General features: G+C 41.6%; 1 protein-coding gene across 2 annotated transcripts in view; it reads right to left on the minus strand.

Annotated features, from left to right (window-relative positions):
• The window catches only part of LOC138446671 (ATP-binding cassette sub-family C member 4-like), a 174,667-nt gene that overhangs the window by 92,927 nt on the left and 62,947 nt on the right, over window positions 1–18,793 (minus strand). For both annotated transcript variants that reach the window (XM_069601903.1, XM_069601902.1), the window contains 7 exons: window positions 15,912–16,006; window positions 15,603–15,689; window positions 6,464–6,560; window positions 4,048–4,215; window positions 2,564–2,704; window positions 1,727–1,764; window positions 1,240–1,334 (listed from right to left, as the gene is read on the minus strand). In XM_069601903.1, the coding sequence (XP_069458004.1) occupies window positions 1,240–1,334; window positions 1,727–1,764; window positions 2,564–2,704; window positions 4,048–4,215; window positions 6,464–6,560; window positions 15,603–15,689; window positions 15,912–16,006 (721 nt within the window). The remainder of the gene's footprint in view (window positions 1–1,239; window positions 1,335–1,726; window positions 1,765–2,563; window positions 2,705–4,047; window positions 4,216–6,463; window positions 6,561–15,602; window positions 15,690–15,911; window positions 16,007–18,793) is intronic.

The following is an 18,793-nucleotide window of genomic DNA, read 5'->3' on the forward strand; positions in this document are numbered from 1 at the left end:
GTCACTTCAGTCATGTCCAACTCTTTGCAACCCTATGGACCATAGCCCATCAGGCTCCTCAGTCCATGGGATACCACAAGCAAGAATACTGGAGTTGGTTGCCATTCCCTTCTCCAGGGATCGAACCCAGGTTTCCTGCACTGTAGGCAGATTCTTCACCATCTGAGCCACCAGTGAAGCCCAATCATTTATAATCCAATATAAAATTATTTTATTATTTTTATTTATAATTTAAAAATTAATTAGTTAATATTATTATTATTTATTATTATGCCCCAATGTTCATAGTAGCAAATATTTATAATAGCCAGGACATGGTAGCAATCTAAATGTCCATCAACAAATGAATGGATAAAAAGATTTTTAAAATTTTAGATGAAGACATCCTTTAAACACTATATAATATATATATTCTAAGCTCTTATGAATACAGTGAGTCATGTTAATATTAGTCACATGTTAAATTAATCACACAGCTGGAGATAAGATAACACTGTGAACTCAAGGAAAGAAAGAGAAGGAATCTATCCCCAGATGCTGGATTCCCCCTGCTTAGCTTCTCAAGTAATTAGTGATGCCCAAGAGATGAGCAGTGTGGTGAAGGGGACTTTGCATACCTGCATGGCTTCCCTGGTGGCTCAGAGGTTAAAGCGTCTGCCTGCAATGCGGGAGACCTGGGTTTGATCCCTGGGTCAGGAAGATCCCCTGGAGAAGGAAATGGCAACCCACTCCAGTACTCTTGCCTGGAGAATCCCATGGACGGAGGAGCCTGGTGGGCTGCTGTCTATGGGGTTGCACAGAGTCGGACGCGACTGACCAAGCGACTTAACTAAGATCAATAAAAGCCAGAGCTTATTCAGACAGAATTGGGACAATCTGAACCACAGAGTAGGGATCTGTTTCTAATCCCATTGCCCATCCATATAACAATATAAGATTTAGCTAAACCAACCTATTAGAATAGACAATGCCATGTATTTACAGTGGCTGATTTTCTGAATGTACAATCCTGGTTTAACTACCAAAATCCAGTGCACAGTAAATCAAGAATCTCCATTCAACTTCTTTCTCCTAGATTTTAGAGATAATTGTTCTAGTTAATTCACAGAGCAAATGCAAATCAAACTTTTAAATCTGTTGAGACATTACTGAATTGTGCCTGGAAGCCCTAGATGCTCACACAGGCTCCTTGTAAGCACCTCAGACTCTCATATAAGAGACCGGAGAATTCAACTTTACCTGAATAGGCGCCTAAATACCAGTTCAGATCAAGCATCACAATTGTCTCTCCTTTTCCATATACCCCCAAATACAGGGCAGTTTGTAAATTCGCCCTGTGGAACAGGGAAGAAAAAAATATTATGCTTCAGACAGAATGTATTCAAATACAAAAAAAAAAAATCTCAATTTGAGTAATGTATTTTATGCTAGAAAAATGGCTCCCAGTTCACAGGGTTCTGTGTCCATCTACCTTATAAAGATTCAACTTGAATCACAACCTTCAGTTCTCAAAATCATCTATGAGGAAGCTGCTGAGGGTCAGACATGGGGAGAGACAATGGGAGTGTCACACTCCACCAGCAGGAACTTTACTTTTTCTTCAGGGAAACTATGTGAGGGTCAGAAGAGGAGGCTGAACAAGCATCTCCTTTCTCCCCCTGACTGTTGGAAAGTTAGGTTTCATGCAGATTTCACAGCACTTTGGGTCAGATCAGGAATCACTCACCAGTATGCAAGCCACCAGTCCTGCAGGACGTAGGCAACCTGGAGCAGGAAACAACAGTCACTCACACACTGACATCACTGAGCCTCACACCCCGCTCAATAGGATAGGGGATGGAAAGGCTCCAGAAAACAGAGATGGTCCTTTCAGCCCAGGTCTGTGTCAAGCCCCACACGTCAGATGGCTACAGGTCAGGGAAGGGCATCTTACATTTTAAACTCTTTAAAAGATATTCTTTTTTCCCTGGAAGTTCTCTATCATGTACATAATACCGATAAGCTTCATTTATTTCGCTCCCCACAGATAACGTATTTCAAAGCGAACACAAGTGAACTGCCAAGTGCAATACTCATAGTGCAAATATGGGGATTTTTCCCAGAAAAAAAACATTTGACAGGTACTGTGATGGTCAACTGTCTGTGTCAGCTTGGGCAGGCCAGTGTCCAATGATTCAGCCAAACACTCGTCTAGATGTTGCCGTGAAGGTAGTTTGTGGATGTGGCTCACATCCATCATCAGAACTTCAGTAGAGGAGATCACACGCAACACTGTGGTGTCCTCATCCAGTCAGTCAAAGGCCCTAAGAGCAAAACCTGAGGCTTCTTGGAGGAAGAAGAAATTCTGCCTCAAGATAGCAGGGTCAGCTTCTGCCTGAAGTTCCAGTCTTCAGGCCTGCCTTTCTGATTTCACATTCACCCAGCAAGATCCCACAACTGCATGAGCCAGTTCTTTGAGATAAAAATTTTCATATACATATTAAAAATAATGATAACATAAATACAGTATAAATATGTAAATACCAAGCTGAGGGCACACACCAAAATAAATGTCCTTATTTACCTGAGCTGCGATGTTCACTAGAATAAGGAAAATGAGGATAAACCATTGAGCACCGGCTGTGAAGTAATCGTTGTAGGTCTTAATACCAACTTTCCCTTCCAAACGGTCCTCTAAAGGAAGTGTGACCTCTATATTCTCAGTCTGGGAGGGAAAAATGGCAGTGAGAGACAAAATTTTAAATAGAGAACCCCCGAATGTGAAAAGTTCAACAAAGCCCTCCACAGCAAAGCTGTGGGGAGACAGACATATCTCATACACTAGTAGAAGTGCAAGATGGTCCGTCTCCTATGGAGAGGAGTGTGGGAATATCTGGCCATACCATGTGTGTATTTACCCTTAGACCCAGCCATCCCGCTCCTAAGAATCCGTTACAAATAAGAAAGTATCATTTGTACAAGGTTACTCACTGTTGGGTGGCTTTGCTTAAAGTCAGTCATGACTCTCAGCAGAAGCTTGTTCCAAAATAATACACAAAATGATATGAAGCTTAAGTATCCTTCTAGATAATTTGTGTCACTCAATCATAGAAACATGAAACATACAGCATACTTGTGGTTCAAAATACTAGCTAAATACAGTAAACTGAGGTCACAGGGTGAATTTGAGTAAAATGGGTTTGGATAGTAAGAGACAAGCATATCATCTGAATCTGTTTGATTCCTAAATTTCAGAAAGTGATTCCTGAGTTTTGAAACTGAGGAATTAATCCAAATGCTTATCAAAATCATCCAGAGTTTGGATACTGAAGAACACCTATGCATGTTTTTAAGGGAGATCTAGTGCATTTCTGCATTTCTGTCTGAAGGACTTAGAATGCATTATAGAGTCACAGCAGCCCAGCATGTCCTCAGCTTGATGATGTCTAATCCACCTTGAATCCCTGACCATTGGGATTCAAGGTGAATTAGATGTGGTTCTCAGTCTTAAAAGATAAGAAAGGAAGATGGGTACTAACTCCAAAGTCTGCTGTTTGTCAGGTTCTTTGCACAGGCTACCTCTGATCCATCATAAACCATCTGAAGATGAGGCAAAATACTACTATCAGTCACCTGCAGTGCCAGAACATTCCAACATATAGGAAAAGTAGCTGATTTAATGTGGCGACATCAGGACTCAGTCTAAGGGGCCTTCACATTAAGCCTCTGGATGCATAAGGGAAGCTGGGGGCCACCACAGTGAGTAGTATGTAACTACAGTAAATGAAAGAGTTCACATATCATGGTGAGTCACATACACCCAGGAAGTCATAGCAGTGCACCCTCTACTGATCCCCATAAGATCCTCTATTCTACACCCGAAGGAGAACCACAAGCAGGCTTGCTCCCGTCATGTTCTTCTAATTCTACCAGTTCCACGGAACAGGGCCTTGGACTCTTAGGATCTACTTTAGGACAAATGAAGATGTCACCAGTGGAACAGACTGAAGCTCCATAAGTCTACCAAGAGCAGACATACAGTGGCATGTTCCAGGACGAGAAACTCACATCTTGGAGCTCTGGAGCAGCACCTCTCATCAAGGGTCTGGACTGATTCTTCAGGGTAGAAGATTCCAGATCTGGAGATGGTTCTTCCTCATTCCTCTTTAAAAGGAAATCAAAATCTACCCCAGATTCCAGGAGCCCAATGTAAGTCCCATATTGTACTATTGTGCCCTAAAATAAAGAATTTAAGAGGAATATATTTGCATTAGATAATAGTAATATAATCTGAACACTAATCAACTAAAGTTAACTGGTCATAAATTTTGATTTTCCTAAGAAAATGATCCTTGGGTCTGACATTGTGGTTGACAAATCTAATGCAGTTCAACTCTACACAGAACAGAACATATTATTCTCTGCTAAACCCTGTGTTAGGTTCTGAGGGATATGAAAGAAATGTGTGATGATGTGTTAAGAATGGAGGCCACTGACATAACTACCGTGGGCACTTAGGGAAGCAAGAAGTACAGAGGTGGGTGAGAGGATCAGCACTGTCTTTTTAGACAACATGAGAACTGAGAGACACCTCATGTGAGAAGCAGAATTTTTAAAAAAATTAACTGGGGAGGATATTCCAGGAAAGAAAAATACTGACACAACTACAGAGGTAACAGTCATTCATCAAAACTTCACTGACCACTGTCATTTTCATAGTATCATGCGCTCAGCTGGGACAGGACATGTAGGAACCAGCCCTGGACAGAGAACCCAGGAGCTGCATCTTCACAGTATAGTATAGCTTCCCCACAAATGCAGGAAGTTCCCAACTGAAAATTCAATATTCCACCTGTTGAAGCAACTAAACAAGGAGGCCATGAGATTGGGGTGGCGCTAATGCCTTGGCAGCCAGCAAACCAAAATCTAAGCCACAATCAGTGCACCCAGACCCAAGAAAAAGACTTAGGAACAACCAACCACAAGCAGCCAACGAGGCTTCCCCAAATCAGGCCTCTGTTTAAGCTACAGCCAATCTAATCATTTTCTTTGAACACGTGTGACACATCCTTGCACAGTTTCCCTCCCTTACAAAGTCATATAAAATAATATGCAGATATTGTCACAATTTTCTCACCCCATGAAACAAGACTCAGCTGATTTAGTCAGGGGCAAACAAAATATTATAAAAAACCCTAAAATGAAAAATTCACAAAATGAGAGCAGCTCTGGTTAAGACAAGTCAGGGGGAAGAAGGCCCAGGACCCTCACTGGACCCCCTCTCACCCTATCCCCTGAGGTGGCCCCTGGGAGAAACTCAGTGAAGACTTTGGGCACCATCTGACACCACAGAACTGGAAAATTATTCAGGATACATTGTGTTATTTCACTTGGAAGGCAAAATTCATGCACCTTTTAAATGAAATTACCATTTTCCACTTCACATCTGTAAGATGCAGAAGGAAACGACTGGTGGGTATAAAGGTTGCTACTGCACTCTGAAAGCAAGTACTGACAATTTCAAAAGGACAGCCATCCTCTCCCTTCTGCGAATGGGACCAGATGAATAGCAAGGAATCTTTCAAATCCCACATCAGACCATATCACTGCTCTGCTCTGGACTGTCCAAGACTTCCATCCCACTTCCACCCGCTGCCCAGTGCTCAGAGACCAGCTCCCTCCACATCCCCCTGCTCACTCTCCCCAAACACACTGGTCTTCCTGTTGTTCCTCCAACCTGCCAGGTCAGCTCCCTCCTTAGGACCCCCTGCCTCAGATCTGCCTACCCCAGGTGATTGCATGGCCCCCACCTTCATGTCACTCAGGCCACGTGAGGCACCAGCTCTTTAAGCAAGTAGCCAGGATGTCAGCTCCACCCCTCTCTGTCACATTTGTCCCCATAAGAACAGGAGCCCCATAAGGTAGAGCTTTATCGTCCTGCTGCACAGGCTCCCACACATATCAGGCATGGAAAGAGACAGTGAGACCAGCAACTGGGGACACAGCAGAGTGGGTGTCTCTGACCTGGGTGCTCAGATACTCAGCCTCGCTTCTGGTGTTAATGGAAGATGCTCTTTAGCAAACTGCATATGACAATTACATGGTTACAAATAGGTCTTAGTATCTCTAATTTCTAAATAATATACTTTGACTTAAATCCTGGAAGGGGAAAACAAAAAGTTTTATATAAAATAGCATCATTATCCTTAACAAATTTCACAAGAACAGTGATGACTCAGTAACCCTGTGGTAGCACTTTTATATACTTTAGGGTTTATGTGGCTCAGAGTATAGTAGCGACATTTCTACAGGTCTTTGGATTCATCACCAGAGGCATGAACACCACGTTTGAGAAGAAGGAGCTGTAAAACTGAGGGAGAAGAAGGTGTTTACCATGAACCCAAGGAGAGTGACCTGCTGAGAGGCCTGGCTTTCAGCACACCTGAGTGCTAGCAAGTTCCACAGGCATCTAGAAATTACTTACACCTTTCAATATCAGAATCCAACTTGCAGCTTTCAGGTACTGCCACTGATGCGTCACTAAGATTGTGATCTTCTCCCTCAAGACTTGACAAATACATCTACAAATGTAAAATGTACAGTATACAAAAGCAGATTAATGGGGCTGCTCCAAATTGGGAACATATTTTGTAAACATGAGACAAAGACAACACAGCAAAGATCTGTAGTTTAAATACCAAGTCAATAATACAAGCTGAATAAACATAAATCAATAAATCTGACTAGGTCCTCACAGTCATCAGCAGCAAACTTTAAACAACAGTTACACTAAAAAATTCTAAAAAGCAATCCCGTGAAGAAGGCACTAACAGCTAAGGCTTTTTTGCCTAAAACTCAGCTTAACCCATTTACATGTTTCATAAAGAAAAACAACTAATACTGGAATTCTAAAACTTGACTGAACTAAAACACTTTTATCTCTATGTAGGAATGGAAAAAAGGAATCCATGTCATATAAAAATGTGTACATTTATCTTAGGCAGTTTTCTAGATGATTATTCATGATTAATGATGTACATACTCAAACAAAAAGTAGATTCTTGGTAACTTTTGCCAGAGTGTATTTTCTAGATACTTCTTCCAAAATAGTACTAGACATAAAATTAATGCCAGCGTGGCTTCCATCGGTCTCTACAACATTCCCAGTCCCATCCAGGAAGCAAGTCTTTTTTCACTAGGGCTGAACACCTTCCAAACATGAAAACGAAAGAACGGAATCCAAATTACAGCAGGAATCATCCAACAGCAGCTTTAATTTCTTTTCTACAATAAAAAAACTGCTGCTACATTTTACTTATTTTTTATTTTTTAATATAAATTTATTTATTTTAATTGGAGGTTAGTTACTTTACAATATTGTATTGGTTTTGCCATACATCAACATGAATCAGCCATGGGTGTACACATGTTCCCCATCCTGAACCCTCCTCCCACCTCCCTCCCCGTACCATCCCTCTGGGTCATCCCAGTGCACCAGCCCCGAGCATCCTGTATCATGCATCAAACCTGGACTGGTGATTCATTTCACATATGATATTATACATATTTCAATGCCATTCTCCCAAATCATCCCATCCTCTCCATCTCCCACAGAGTCCAAAAGATTGTTCCATACATTTGTGTCTCTTCTGCTGTCTCACATACAGGGTTATCGTTACCATCTTTCTAAATTCCATATATATGTGTCAGTATACTGTACTGGTGTTTTTCTTTCTGGCTGTCTTCACTCTGTATAATAGGCTCCAGTTTCATCCACCTCATTAGAACCTATTCAAATGTATTCTTTTTAATGGCTGAGTAATACTCCATTGTGTATATGTACCACAGCTTTCTTATCCATTCATCTGCTGATGGACATCTAGGTTGCTTCCACGTCCTGGCTATTATAAACAGCGCTGTGATGAATATTGGGGTACACGTGTCTCTTTCAATTCTGGTTTCCTTGGTGTGTATGCCTAGCAGTGGGATTACTGGGTCATATGGCAGTTCTATTTCCAGTTGTTTAAGGAATCTCCACACTGTTCTCCATAGGGGCTGTACTAGTTTGCATTCCCACCAACAGTGTAAGAGGGTTCCCTTTTCTCCACACCCTCTCCAGCATTTATTGCTTGTAGACTTTTGGATCACAGCCATTCTGATTGGTGTGAAATGGTACCTCATTGTGGTTTTGATTTGCATTTCTCTGATAATGAGTGATGTTGAACATCTTTTCATGTGTTTGTTAGCCATCTGTATGTCTTCTTTGGAGAAATGTCTGTTTAGTTCTTTGGCTCATTTTTTGGTTGGGTCAGTTATTTTTCTGGAATTGAGCTGCAGGAGTTGCTTGTATATTTTTGAAATTAATTCTTTGTCAGTTGCTTCATTCGCTATTATTTTCTCCCATTCTGAAAGCTGTCTTTTCACCTTGCTTATTGTTTCCTTTGTTGTGCAGAGGCTGTTAATTTTAATTAGGTCCCATTTGATTATTTTTGCTTCTATTTCCAATATTCTCGGAGGTGGGTCATAGAGGATCATGCTGTGATTTATGTCGGAGAGTGTTTTGCCTATGTTCTCCTCTAGGAGTTTTATAGTTTCTGGTCTTATGTTTAGATCTTTAATCCATTTTGAGTTTATTTTTGTGTATGGTGTTAGTAAATTTTCTAGTTTCATTCTTTTACAAGTGGTTGACCAGTTTTCCAAGCGTCACTTGGTAAAGAGATTGTCTTTACTCCATTATATATTCTTGCCTCCTTTGTCAAAGATAAGGTGTCCATAGGTGCGTGGATTTATCTCTGGGCTTTCTATTTTGTTCCACTGATCTATATTTCTGTCTTTGTGCCAGTACCATACTGTCTTGATGACTATGGCTTTGTAGTAGAGCCTGAAGTCAGGCAGGTTGATTCCTCCAGTTCCATTCTTCTTTCTCAAGATTGCTTTGGCTATTCGAGTTTTTTTGTATTTCCATACAAATAATTATTTGTTCTAGCTCTGCGAAAAATACTGTTGGTAGCTTGATAGGGATTGCATTGAATCTATAGATTACTTTGGGTAGTATACTCATTTTCACTACCTTGATTCTTCCGATCCATGAACATGGTATATTTCTCCATCTATTAGTGTCCTCTTGGATTTCTTTCACCAGTGTTTTACAGTTTTCTATATATAGGTCTTTAGTTTCTTTAGGTAGATATATTCCTAAGTGTTTTATTCTTTTCATTGCAATGGTGAATGGAATTGTTTCCTTAATTTCTCTTTCTACTTTCTCATCATTAGTGTATAGGAATGCAAGGGATTTCTGTGTGTTGATTTTATATCCTGCAACTTTACCATATTCATTGACTAGTTCTAGTAATTTTCTGGTGGAGTCTTTAGGGTTTTCTATGTAGAGGATCATGTCATCTGCAAACAGTGAGAGTTTTACTTCTTCTTTTCCAATTGGGATTCTTTTTATTTCTTTTATGCTATGATTTCTGTGGTCAAAACTTCCAAAACTATGTTGAATAGTAGTAGTGAAAGTGGGCACCCTTGCCTTGTTCCTGACTTTAGGGGAAATGCTTTCAATTTTTCACCATTGAGGATAATGTTTGCTGTGGGTTTGTCATATACAGCTTTTATTATGTTGAGGTATGTTCCTTCTATTCCTGCTTTCTGGAGAGTTTTTATCATAAATGGATGTTGAATTTTGACAAAGGTTTCTCTGCTGCTACATTTTAAATGCAGACCCCTAGGAAGTGGTTCCAGTCCTATCCGGGAAGTAATTTTTTTTTTTTTTTTTTGCACTGAGAACTTTCTAAATGTGAAATTGAAAGATGAGAGTCCAAACAGTCCTAATGAGAGTGAAAAATCACCCAAGGCTAGAGGACACACAATTTTCTTAGCCAAGACCTCCTCAGAAGTCAAACCTCAGTGTTTTTTGTTTGTTTGTTTGTTTGTTTTTTGTTTTCATAGTACCCCTCCAGACTGCTTCTACATTTTAAAGGCAGACCCCTAGGGACTCAGCCCCAGTCTCACCCCAGAGGGTCTACAGCCCCTCCAAGGAAGTGAGTGCGTGGGTCCAGGGCCCCAATGACCACGGGCAGGGCTCCAGGCAGGTACTCTGGTAGCCCAAGCCCCTTGTAGAGCAAATCTCAGGGACCTGGGCCAGAGCTCAGCCTATGAGTGAGTTAGATGGAGAGTCTGGAGGCACCAGACTGCAGCTCAGTCCCTCTCACATGTGTGATGACATCAGACAAGTGACAAACTTCAGACTTTTTTAGGGGACTTCCCAGGTGATAACAGTGGTTGGGAATCCACATGCCAATGCAGGTGACACAGGTTGGATCCCTGGCAGCCTGGTGGGGGGACTAATATCCCCATGCCTCAGAGTGCCTGAGCCTGTGCATCACAGCTAGAGAGGCTGTGTGTTGCAACGGAAGATCCCACATGAAGCAAGAAGATCCTGTGTGCTGCAAATAGGACCTGATGTAGTTAAATAAATAAATAAAAATTAATTAATTAAATATAATGCTATTTCTCCAAGCCACTCTACTTTCCAAGTTTTTAGAGTAAAGATTTCCAAGTCATGCCACAAAAATGATTGATTCAATAGTCAGTTGTTTAACTGTTATTCCTATGTAAGGGTTGGGTTAATCTTATAATAACCATATGAAAGTGAAGTCCCTCAGTCATGTCTGACTCTGCGATCCCATGGACTCTAGCCTACCAGGATCCTCCACCCATGGGATTTTCCAGGCAAGAGTACTGGAGTGTGTTGCCATTTCCTTCTCTAGGGGATCTTCCTGACCAAGGGATCGAACCTGGGTCTCCCACATTGTAGACAGATGCTTTACCATCTGAGCCACCAGGGAAGTCTAGAAGCATGGAAATACACCAGTCTGGAAGTACACCAGGAAGTATAATACTATGTATAATTCTATAATGGACTGCGTTAAGAGTGGATACATCCAATGGTACAGGGATGTGTACCAAATAAAACAAAAAAGAGAGTCCCCACCTTCATTCATCCAGTCAGCAGAGGTTGTTGAAGAGCCAGGCACTGTCCTACATGCCAAGGATACACCCACTGGTCAAGACAGGAGACAACACTATATACCATGTAAATGGGGACACACAGGACGAGTATAGAAAATGCCCTTTCAGGCCATGACATGTGCTGTGAAGGAAAAGAAAGGGGGGCTGCTGTCTTAGATGGGGAGACACAGGAGCCCTGAGGCTCTCTGGGGAAACATCCCTAGAAGAAGACACAGCAGGTGCGGGGGTCCTGGGACTGAACAAGCTGGGCTGAGGCACCTTCCTGCATTCACAGCTTATGGGGGCTTGGCGGGGGGTACTCATAAATGGTCAAGTGCAGCCCTCTGTGGGCTGTGGGAAGACAAGGGGCACAGGTACCCACTGGAGGAGCAGGGGGAATGGCAGGGCCCATTTTTCACCTTCTTTCTGTGCCCTGGCACACTGTTTCCTAGCTTGGGGACAGAGGGACCAGAATATACAGACAGACAGGGGTGAGAAAAAAGTGAAAATAATAGTGTCAGTTGCTGAATCATGTCTGACTCTTTGTGACGCCATGGACTGTAGCCTGCCAGGCTCCTCTGTCCATGGGGTTCTCCAGGCAGGAATACTGGAGTGGGTAGCCATTCCCTTCTCTAGGGAGGGGTGAGAAAGGGCCCCCACAAAGCTAGCACAGCTGGACAGGCTGGTGGGCACAGGCGGCAAAGAAGCCTGTTCTCTGTCTGAGGACCTGGCGCCGCATCCTGAACGTGGTTGGCGGGGGTCTGTGAACGGCTTGGAGCAGGGGGGTGAGCTGTGTAGACAGCAGCGTGGGAGTCTGGTCAGGACAGACCCGAAGACCTGATGACACAGGAGGCAGGGGCCTGCTGATGTGGGGCTGAAACATGTTAAAATCCAAGTTAGACACAGGTAACACTGCATCAGTTCCCTGAAGGCCGCTAACCTTCTGTAGGTGACAGACCCACACAATGTCTGCAACATATAGATGTAAATTCACAAAACCTTAATAAACGTGGATGTATATTCACAACTGAAGGAAACTGTTAGCAGAAGGTAGAGTGCAATTCATTCACATGTAATATAAAACAATCCCCATTACTAATACAAAATACTCCCTGGTGAGCTGCAGTTCATGGGTCGCAAAGACTTGGACACGACTGAGCGACTGAACAATAACCCCATTACTAAGCTTCAACATGCCAACCATCACTCATAGCATATTATTCTATCCAACTTTCTAACTAGAGAACATTCTCACCTTGCTGCTGAGAGATTACATAAACTGCCTTCATGCTCTCTACTTTGGGTTTCCCTAGAGAATGTGGCTGTGATTAGCAAGCAACAATCTAAACAAGCTTGCTTCCATCGAGTGTACATTTCAAGTCATTAAACCCAAAATGTTTAAGAAATCTTTACAAATACTTCCTGTGCTCAAATAAGAACTTGGGAGGACTACTGTGATCAGCACACTATTCTCAGCAATCAGAATACATCCCTCTTCCATCCCCATGACACAGATGTGATGGCCAGCAGAAACTCTTCAGGAAATGATGGGGAACTTGTGCAGCCTCACATAAGGTGGGGTGACAGCCATTTGTAGTTTCAGGTCAGGGTCCTGGGAAGAGGGAGCCTAAGCTACTCATAAAGCCAGGAGGGTAGGGGTGGGGAATCCCTGTCACAGCACTAGCCCCAGTCACTGAACTCATGACAAGTCACAAGGCACTTCTCTAAGGGAAAATTCATCCAGTCAGGATCAAAAGAGGATGGGAAAGGAGGGCCAGATTAGAGCTGGAGGCCCTGCCATGTGTCAGCTCCTCTGCTACCTCAGGTTCTGAAAGATTCGATTCTACTATGCAGGTTTTAATTGTGGTAAAATATGTTGGTGATGTTGTTCAGTCCCTAAGTTATTGCTGACTCTTTGTGACCCCATGGACTGTAGCCCACCCGATTCCTCTGTTCCTGGGATTCTCCAAGCAAGAATACTTGAGTGGGCTGCCATTTCCTTCACCAGGGGATCTTCCCAACCCAGGAATCCAACCTGCATCTCCTGCTTGGCAGGTGGATTCCTTATCACTGAGCTACCAGGGAAATCCTGTGGTAAAATATACCTAACATGAAATTTACCATTTCTGCCATTTTAAGCATACAGTTCAGTGGCGTTAAGTACATTCACATTGCTGTGCAGTCATCACCAAAATTTATCTCCACAACTCTCATCATGCCAGCACTAAGCATGTTTTTCATATGGGCAGGTTCAACCTCTGCTTAGTTGACGTGGAATCCCAGCTCCTCGTGTCCAGAGGTCAGAGCTCCTCACACATCTGCTGACTCTGCTGAAGTTTCTACTTTGTTATTCTGGACCTGCTGTAAATCAGTCATGTCCCGTCAAAATTCACTTGTTGACATCTTAGCCATTAGTACCTTAGAATTTCATAACAGGGACTTTAAAGAAGTAACTGTTACCCTTAATTACTCTGGGCCTAATTTAATCTGATGGGGATGCTTAGAGGAAGAGGAGACTAAGACACAAAGGCAGAGACACAGGCTTGTAAATCAATGCAGTTAGAACACACCTCTCACCACCCACAAATATAAGCTTAAAATGACTTAACGACTTAAACTTAAAACATGACACCATAAAACTTCTAGAAGAGAACACAGGTAAAATATTCTCTGTCATAAATAACATCTACTTTTTCTTAGCTTAGTCTCCCAAGGCAATAGAAATGAAAACAAAATAATCAAATGGGACCTAATCAAATGTACAAGCTTTTGCACAGCAAAGAAAACCATCAGAAAACAAAAAGACAACATACAGAATGGGAGAAAATATTTCCAAATGATGCAACGGACAAGGGGGTAATCTGCAAAATATACAAACATTTCATACAATTCAATAACAAAAACAAAACAAACAACCAAACTGAAAAATTAGCAGAAGAACTAAATAGACATTTCCCCAAAGGATATATATATATACAGCTGGCCAATAGGCACATGAAAAGATGTTCAACATTATGAATTATTAGAGAAATGCAAATCAAAACTACAGTGATGTACCACTTCATACCAGTCAAAATGGCCATCATTAAAATAACAATGGCTAGAAAGGATACAAAGAAAGTAAAGCTTTCCTACACTGTTGGTGGGAATGTAAGTTGGTAGAGGCAGTATGGAAAACAGTTTGGTGGTTCCTCAGAAAATTAAAAATAGGATTACCCTATAATCTAGCAATCTCACTCCTAGGCATATATCCAGACAAAGCCACAAAAGGACACATGTACCTCTATGCTCATAGAAGCACTATTCACAACACCCAAGACAAGGGAACAACCTAAATGTCAACTGACAGCTGAATGGATAAAGAAAGCAAGAACGAACACCATTTTCAGAAACATGGTTGGACCTGGAGATCATCACACTAAGTGAAGTAAGTCAGAAAAAGAAAGACAAATATCATATGATACCATTAATATGTGGCATATAAAATATTGCAAAAATGAAACTATCTACAAAACAAAACCAGATCTACAGACCTAGAGAACAGACTCTGATGTAGAATAAATCATTCTTAAACTCTAGACTTTACTAACTATTTTCAAACCTACAGAGTAATAAGCATAAACCAAGGGTCTTTCCAGTCACTACTGAAAACTTTGCTTCTCACGTGCCTTAAAAAAATGATGGAGGATTAACAGATAAAGAAGCTGTGGTACATATATACAATGGAATACTACTCAGCCATAAAAAGGAATGCATTCAAGTCAGTTCTAATGAGATGGACGGACCTAGAGCCTATTATACAGAGTGAATTAAGTCAGAAAGAGAAATATAAATATTGTATGCTAATACATATACATGGAATCTAAAAAGATGGTACTGATGAATTTATGTTCAGGACAGCAATGGAGAAACAGACATATAGAAAAGACCTAAGGACACGGGGGTGAGGGAAGGAGGGAGAGGGTGAGACGTATGGAGAATAGCATGGAAACTGAGATTACCAAAGGTAAAATAGATGGCCAATGGGAATTTGTTTTATGACTCAAGGAACTCAAACAGGGGCTCGGTGACAAAGCATAAATAGGCTGGGAGGGAGGTTTGGGAGGGAGGGGACATGGATGTAACTATGGCTGATTCTTGTTGATGTATGACAGAAAACCACAAAATACTGTAAAGCAATTATCCTTCAATTAAAAATATAAATAAAGAAAAGAAAAAAAATGATGGTGGAAAAGAACTGCCAGCCAAGTACCAGGTTACCAAGTCCTGTTCTCTGACTTAAAAATTGTATGTCATCTTTCTTATTCCTGGGGTCTGGATCCATCAACTGCAATTAGCAGGGGGAATCTGCCATTTATCCCTCACTCCCTGAAGCACAGACCCCACTGGTCTCCACACACTGGAACACCTTCTGTATTGTCCTTTCTTGACCTCATCATGATGCAAGATTTCTCTACGATGGATTTTCTGTGGAAGGAAGGGAGGGGAGGGAGAGGCATGAGGGCAGAGTGAGCTGAGTCTCCTGAAGCACAAAGGCTTTCCTGAGCTCTCTTCCCTGATCTCTATAGGGTTCCTGGAAAGAAGAGATGATAGAAACACAGGAGCAAACTCACTCTTCGAACAAGTGCCTGCTGACACCTGCATCCACTGCACTGAATGGATCATCCAGGAGGTAGATGTCTGCATCCTGATACACGGCTCTAGAAAACATAGACAGACGTCAGGAGAGGACACTTCACAGTCCCTGGGTCTCATCTCTGATCATGATGGTGTCCAACAACTGCAGGTTCATTCTAGGAGTCCATGGAAAGAACCAAGACCCTGCTTCATACAGGCCCACCCAATGAGCCCGGTCTGTGTGCTCATGTCCACTAGGAGCTGCGGAGGGGGAGGGGGAGGATGGCAACTGAAACCCCATTTACCTGGCGAGGCTGACCCGGGCTTTCTGTCCTTCACTCAGCGGGGTTCCTCTGTCTCCTATCACAGTTTGATCTCCATCCTTCAGAAGCTGTAAATCCTATGTAGAGATAGAAAAGGGAAAGAGAATAAATTTAAAATGTGTTCTCCTCCTCTCATAGCTCAGCTGGTTAAGAATCTGCCTGCAATCGGGAGACCCCAGTTGATTCCTGGGTTGAGAAGATCCCCTGGAGAAGGGATAGGCTAACCACTCCAGTATTTTTGGGCTTCCCTTGTAGCTCAGCTGGTAAAGAACCCACCTGCAATGCAAGAGACCCCAGTTCGATTCCTGGGTTGAGAAGATCCCCCTGGAGAAGGGAAAGGCTACCCACTCCAGTATTCTGGCCTGGAGAATTCCATGGACTATATAGTCTATGGAGTCGCAAAGAGTCAGACATGAATAACTTTCACTTTCCTCTCATCCTTTTTTTTTAATTTTTTAAATTTTTTTATTTTTTAAATTTTAATATCTTTAATTCTTACATGTGTTCCCAAACATGAACCCCCCTCCCACCTCCCTCCCCATAACATCTCTCTGGGTCATCCCCATGCACCAGCCCCAAGCATGCTGCACCCAGCGTCAGACATAGACTGGCGATTCAATTCTTACATGATAGTATACATGTTAGAATGCCATTCTCCCAAATCATCCCACCCTCTCCCTCTCCCTCTGAGAGCAAAAGTCCGTTATACACATCTGTGTCTCTTTCCCTGTCTTGCATACAGGGTCGCCATTGCCATCTTCCTAAATTCCATATATATGTGTTAGTATACTGTATTGCTGTTTTTCTTTCTGGCTTACTTCACTCTGTATAATCGGCTCCAGTTTCATCCATCTCATCAGAACTGATTCAAATGAATTCTTTTTTTGTTTGTTTGTTTGTTTTTGTTTTTTTTTTTTTGGTTTTTTTTTTTTTTTTTTTAGTTTTTTATTTTTTAAATTTTAAAATCTTTAATTCTTACATGCATTCCCAAACATGAACCCCCCTCCCACCTCCCTCCCCATAACATCTTTCTGGGTCATCCCCATGCACCAGCCCCAAGCATGCTGCATCCTGCGTCAGACATAGACTGGCGATTCAATTCACATGATAGTATACATGTTAGAATGGCATTCTCCCAAATCATCCCACCCTCTCCCTCTCCCTCTGAGTCTAAAAGTCCGTTATACACATCTGTGTCTCTTTCCCTGTCTTGCATACAGGGTCGTCATTGCCATCTTCCTAAATTCCATATATATGTGTTAGTATACTGTATTGGTGTTTTTCTTTCTGGCTTACTTCACTCTGTATAATCGGCTCCAGTTTCATCCATCTCATCAGAACTGATTCAAATGAATTCTTTTTAACGGCTGAGTAATACTCCATTGTGTATATGTGCCACAGCTTTCTTATCCATTCATCTGCTGATGGACATCTAAGTTGTTTCCATGTCCTGGCTATTATAAACAGTGCTGCGATGAACATTGGGGTACATGTGTCTCTTTCAATTCTGGTTTCCTCGGTGTGTATGCCCAGAAGTGGGATTGCTGGGTCATAAGGTAGTTCTATTTGCAATTTTTTAAGGAATCTCCACACTGTTCTCCATAGTGGCTGTACTAGTTTGCATTCCCACCAACAGTGTAGGAGGGTTCCCTTTTCTCCACACCCTCTCCAGCAATTATTGCTTGCAGATTTTTGGATCGCAGCCATTCTGACTGGTGTGAAGTGGTACCTCATTGTGGTTTTGATTTGCATTTCTCTAATAATGAGTGAAGTTGAGCATCTTTTCATGTGTTTGTTAGCCATCCGTATGTCTTCTTTGGAGAAATGTCTATTTAGTTCTTTGGCCCATTTTTTGATTGGGTCGTTTATTTTTCTGGAATTGAGCTGCATAAGTTGCTTGTATATTTTTGAGATTAGTTGTTTGTCAGTTGCTTCATTTGCTATTATTTTCTCCCATTCAGAAGGCTGTCTTTTCACCTTGCTTATATTTTCCTTTGTTGTGCAGAAGCTTTTAATTTTAATTAGATCCCATTTGTTTATTTTTGCTTTTATTTCCAGAATTCTGGGAGGTGGATCATAGAGGATCCTGCTGTGATTTATGTCTGAGAGTGTTTTGCCTATGTTCTCCTCTAGGAGTTTTATAGTTTCTGATCTTACATTTAGATCTTTAATCCATTTTGAGTTTATTTTTGTGTGCGGTGTTAGAAAGTGATCTAGTTTCATTCTTTTACAAGTGGTTGACCAGTTTTCCCAGCACCACTTGTTAAAGAGATTGTCTTTACTCCATTGTATATTCTTGCCTCCTTTGTCAAAGATAAGGTGTCCGTATGTGTGTGGATTTATCTCTGGGCTTTCTATTTTGTTCCATTGGTCTATATGTCTGTCTTTGTGCCAGTACCATACTGTCTTGATGACTGTGGCTTTGTAGTAGAGCCTGAAGTCAGGCAAGTTGATTCCTCCAGTTCCATTCTTCTTTCTCAAGATTGCTTTGGCAATTCGAGGTTTTTTGTATTTCCATACAAATCTTGAAATAATTTGTTCTAGTTCTGTGAAAAATGTGGCTGGTAGCTTGATAGGGATTGCATTGAATTTGTAAATTGCTTTGGGTAGTATACTCATTTTCACTATATTGATTCTTCCAATCCATGAACATGGTATATTTCTCCATCTATTAGTGTCCTCTTTGATTTCTTTCATCAGTGTTTTATAGTTTTCTATATATAGGTCTTTAGTTTCTTTAGGTAGATATATTCCTAAGTATTTTATTCTTTTCGTTGCAATGGTGAATGGAATTGTTTCCTTAATTTCTTTTTCTACTTTCTCATTATTCGTGTATAGGAATGCAAGGGATTTCTGTGTGTTGA

The sequence above is a fragment of the Ovis canadensis genome, chromosome 10, assembly GCF_042477335.2.
Source record: "Ovis canadensis isolate MfBH-ARS-UI-01 breed Bighorn chromosome 10, ARS-UI_OviCan_v2, whole genome shotgun sequence".
Lineage (NCBI taxonomy): Eukaryota > Metazoa > Chordata > Mammalia > Artiodactyla > Bovidae > Ovis > Ovis canadensis.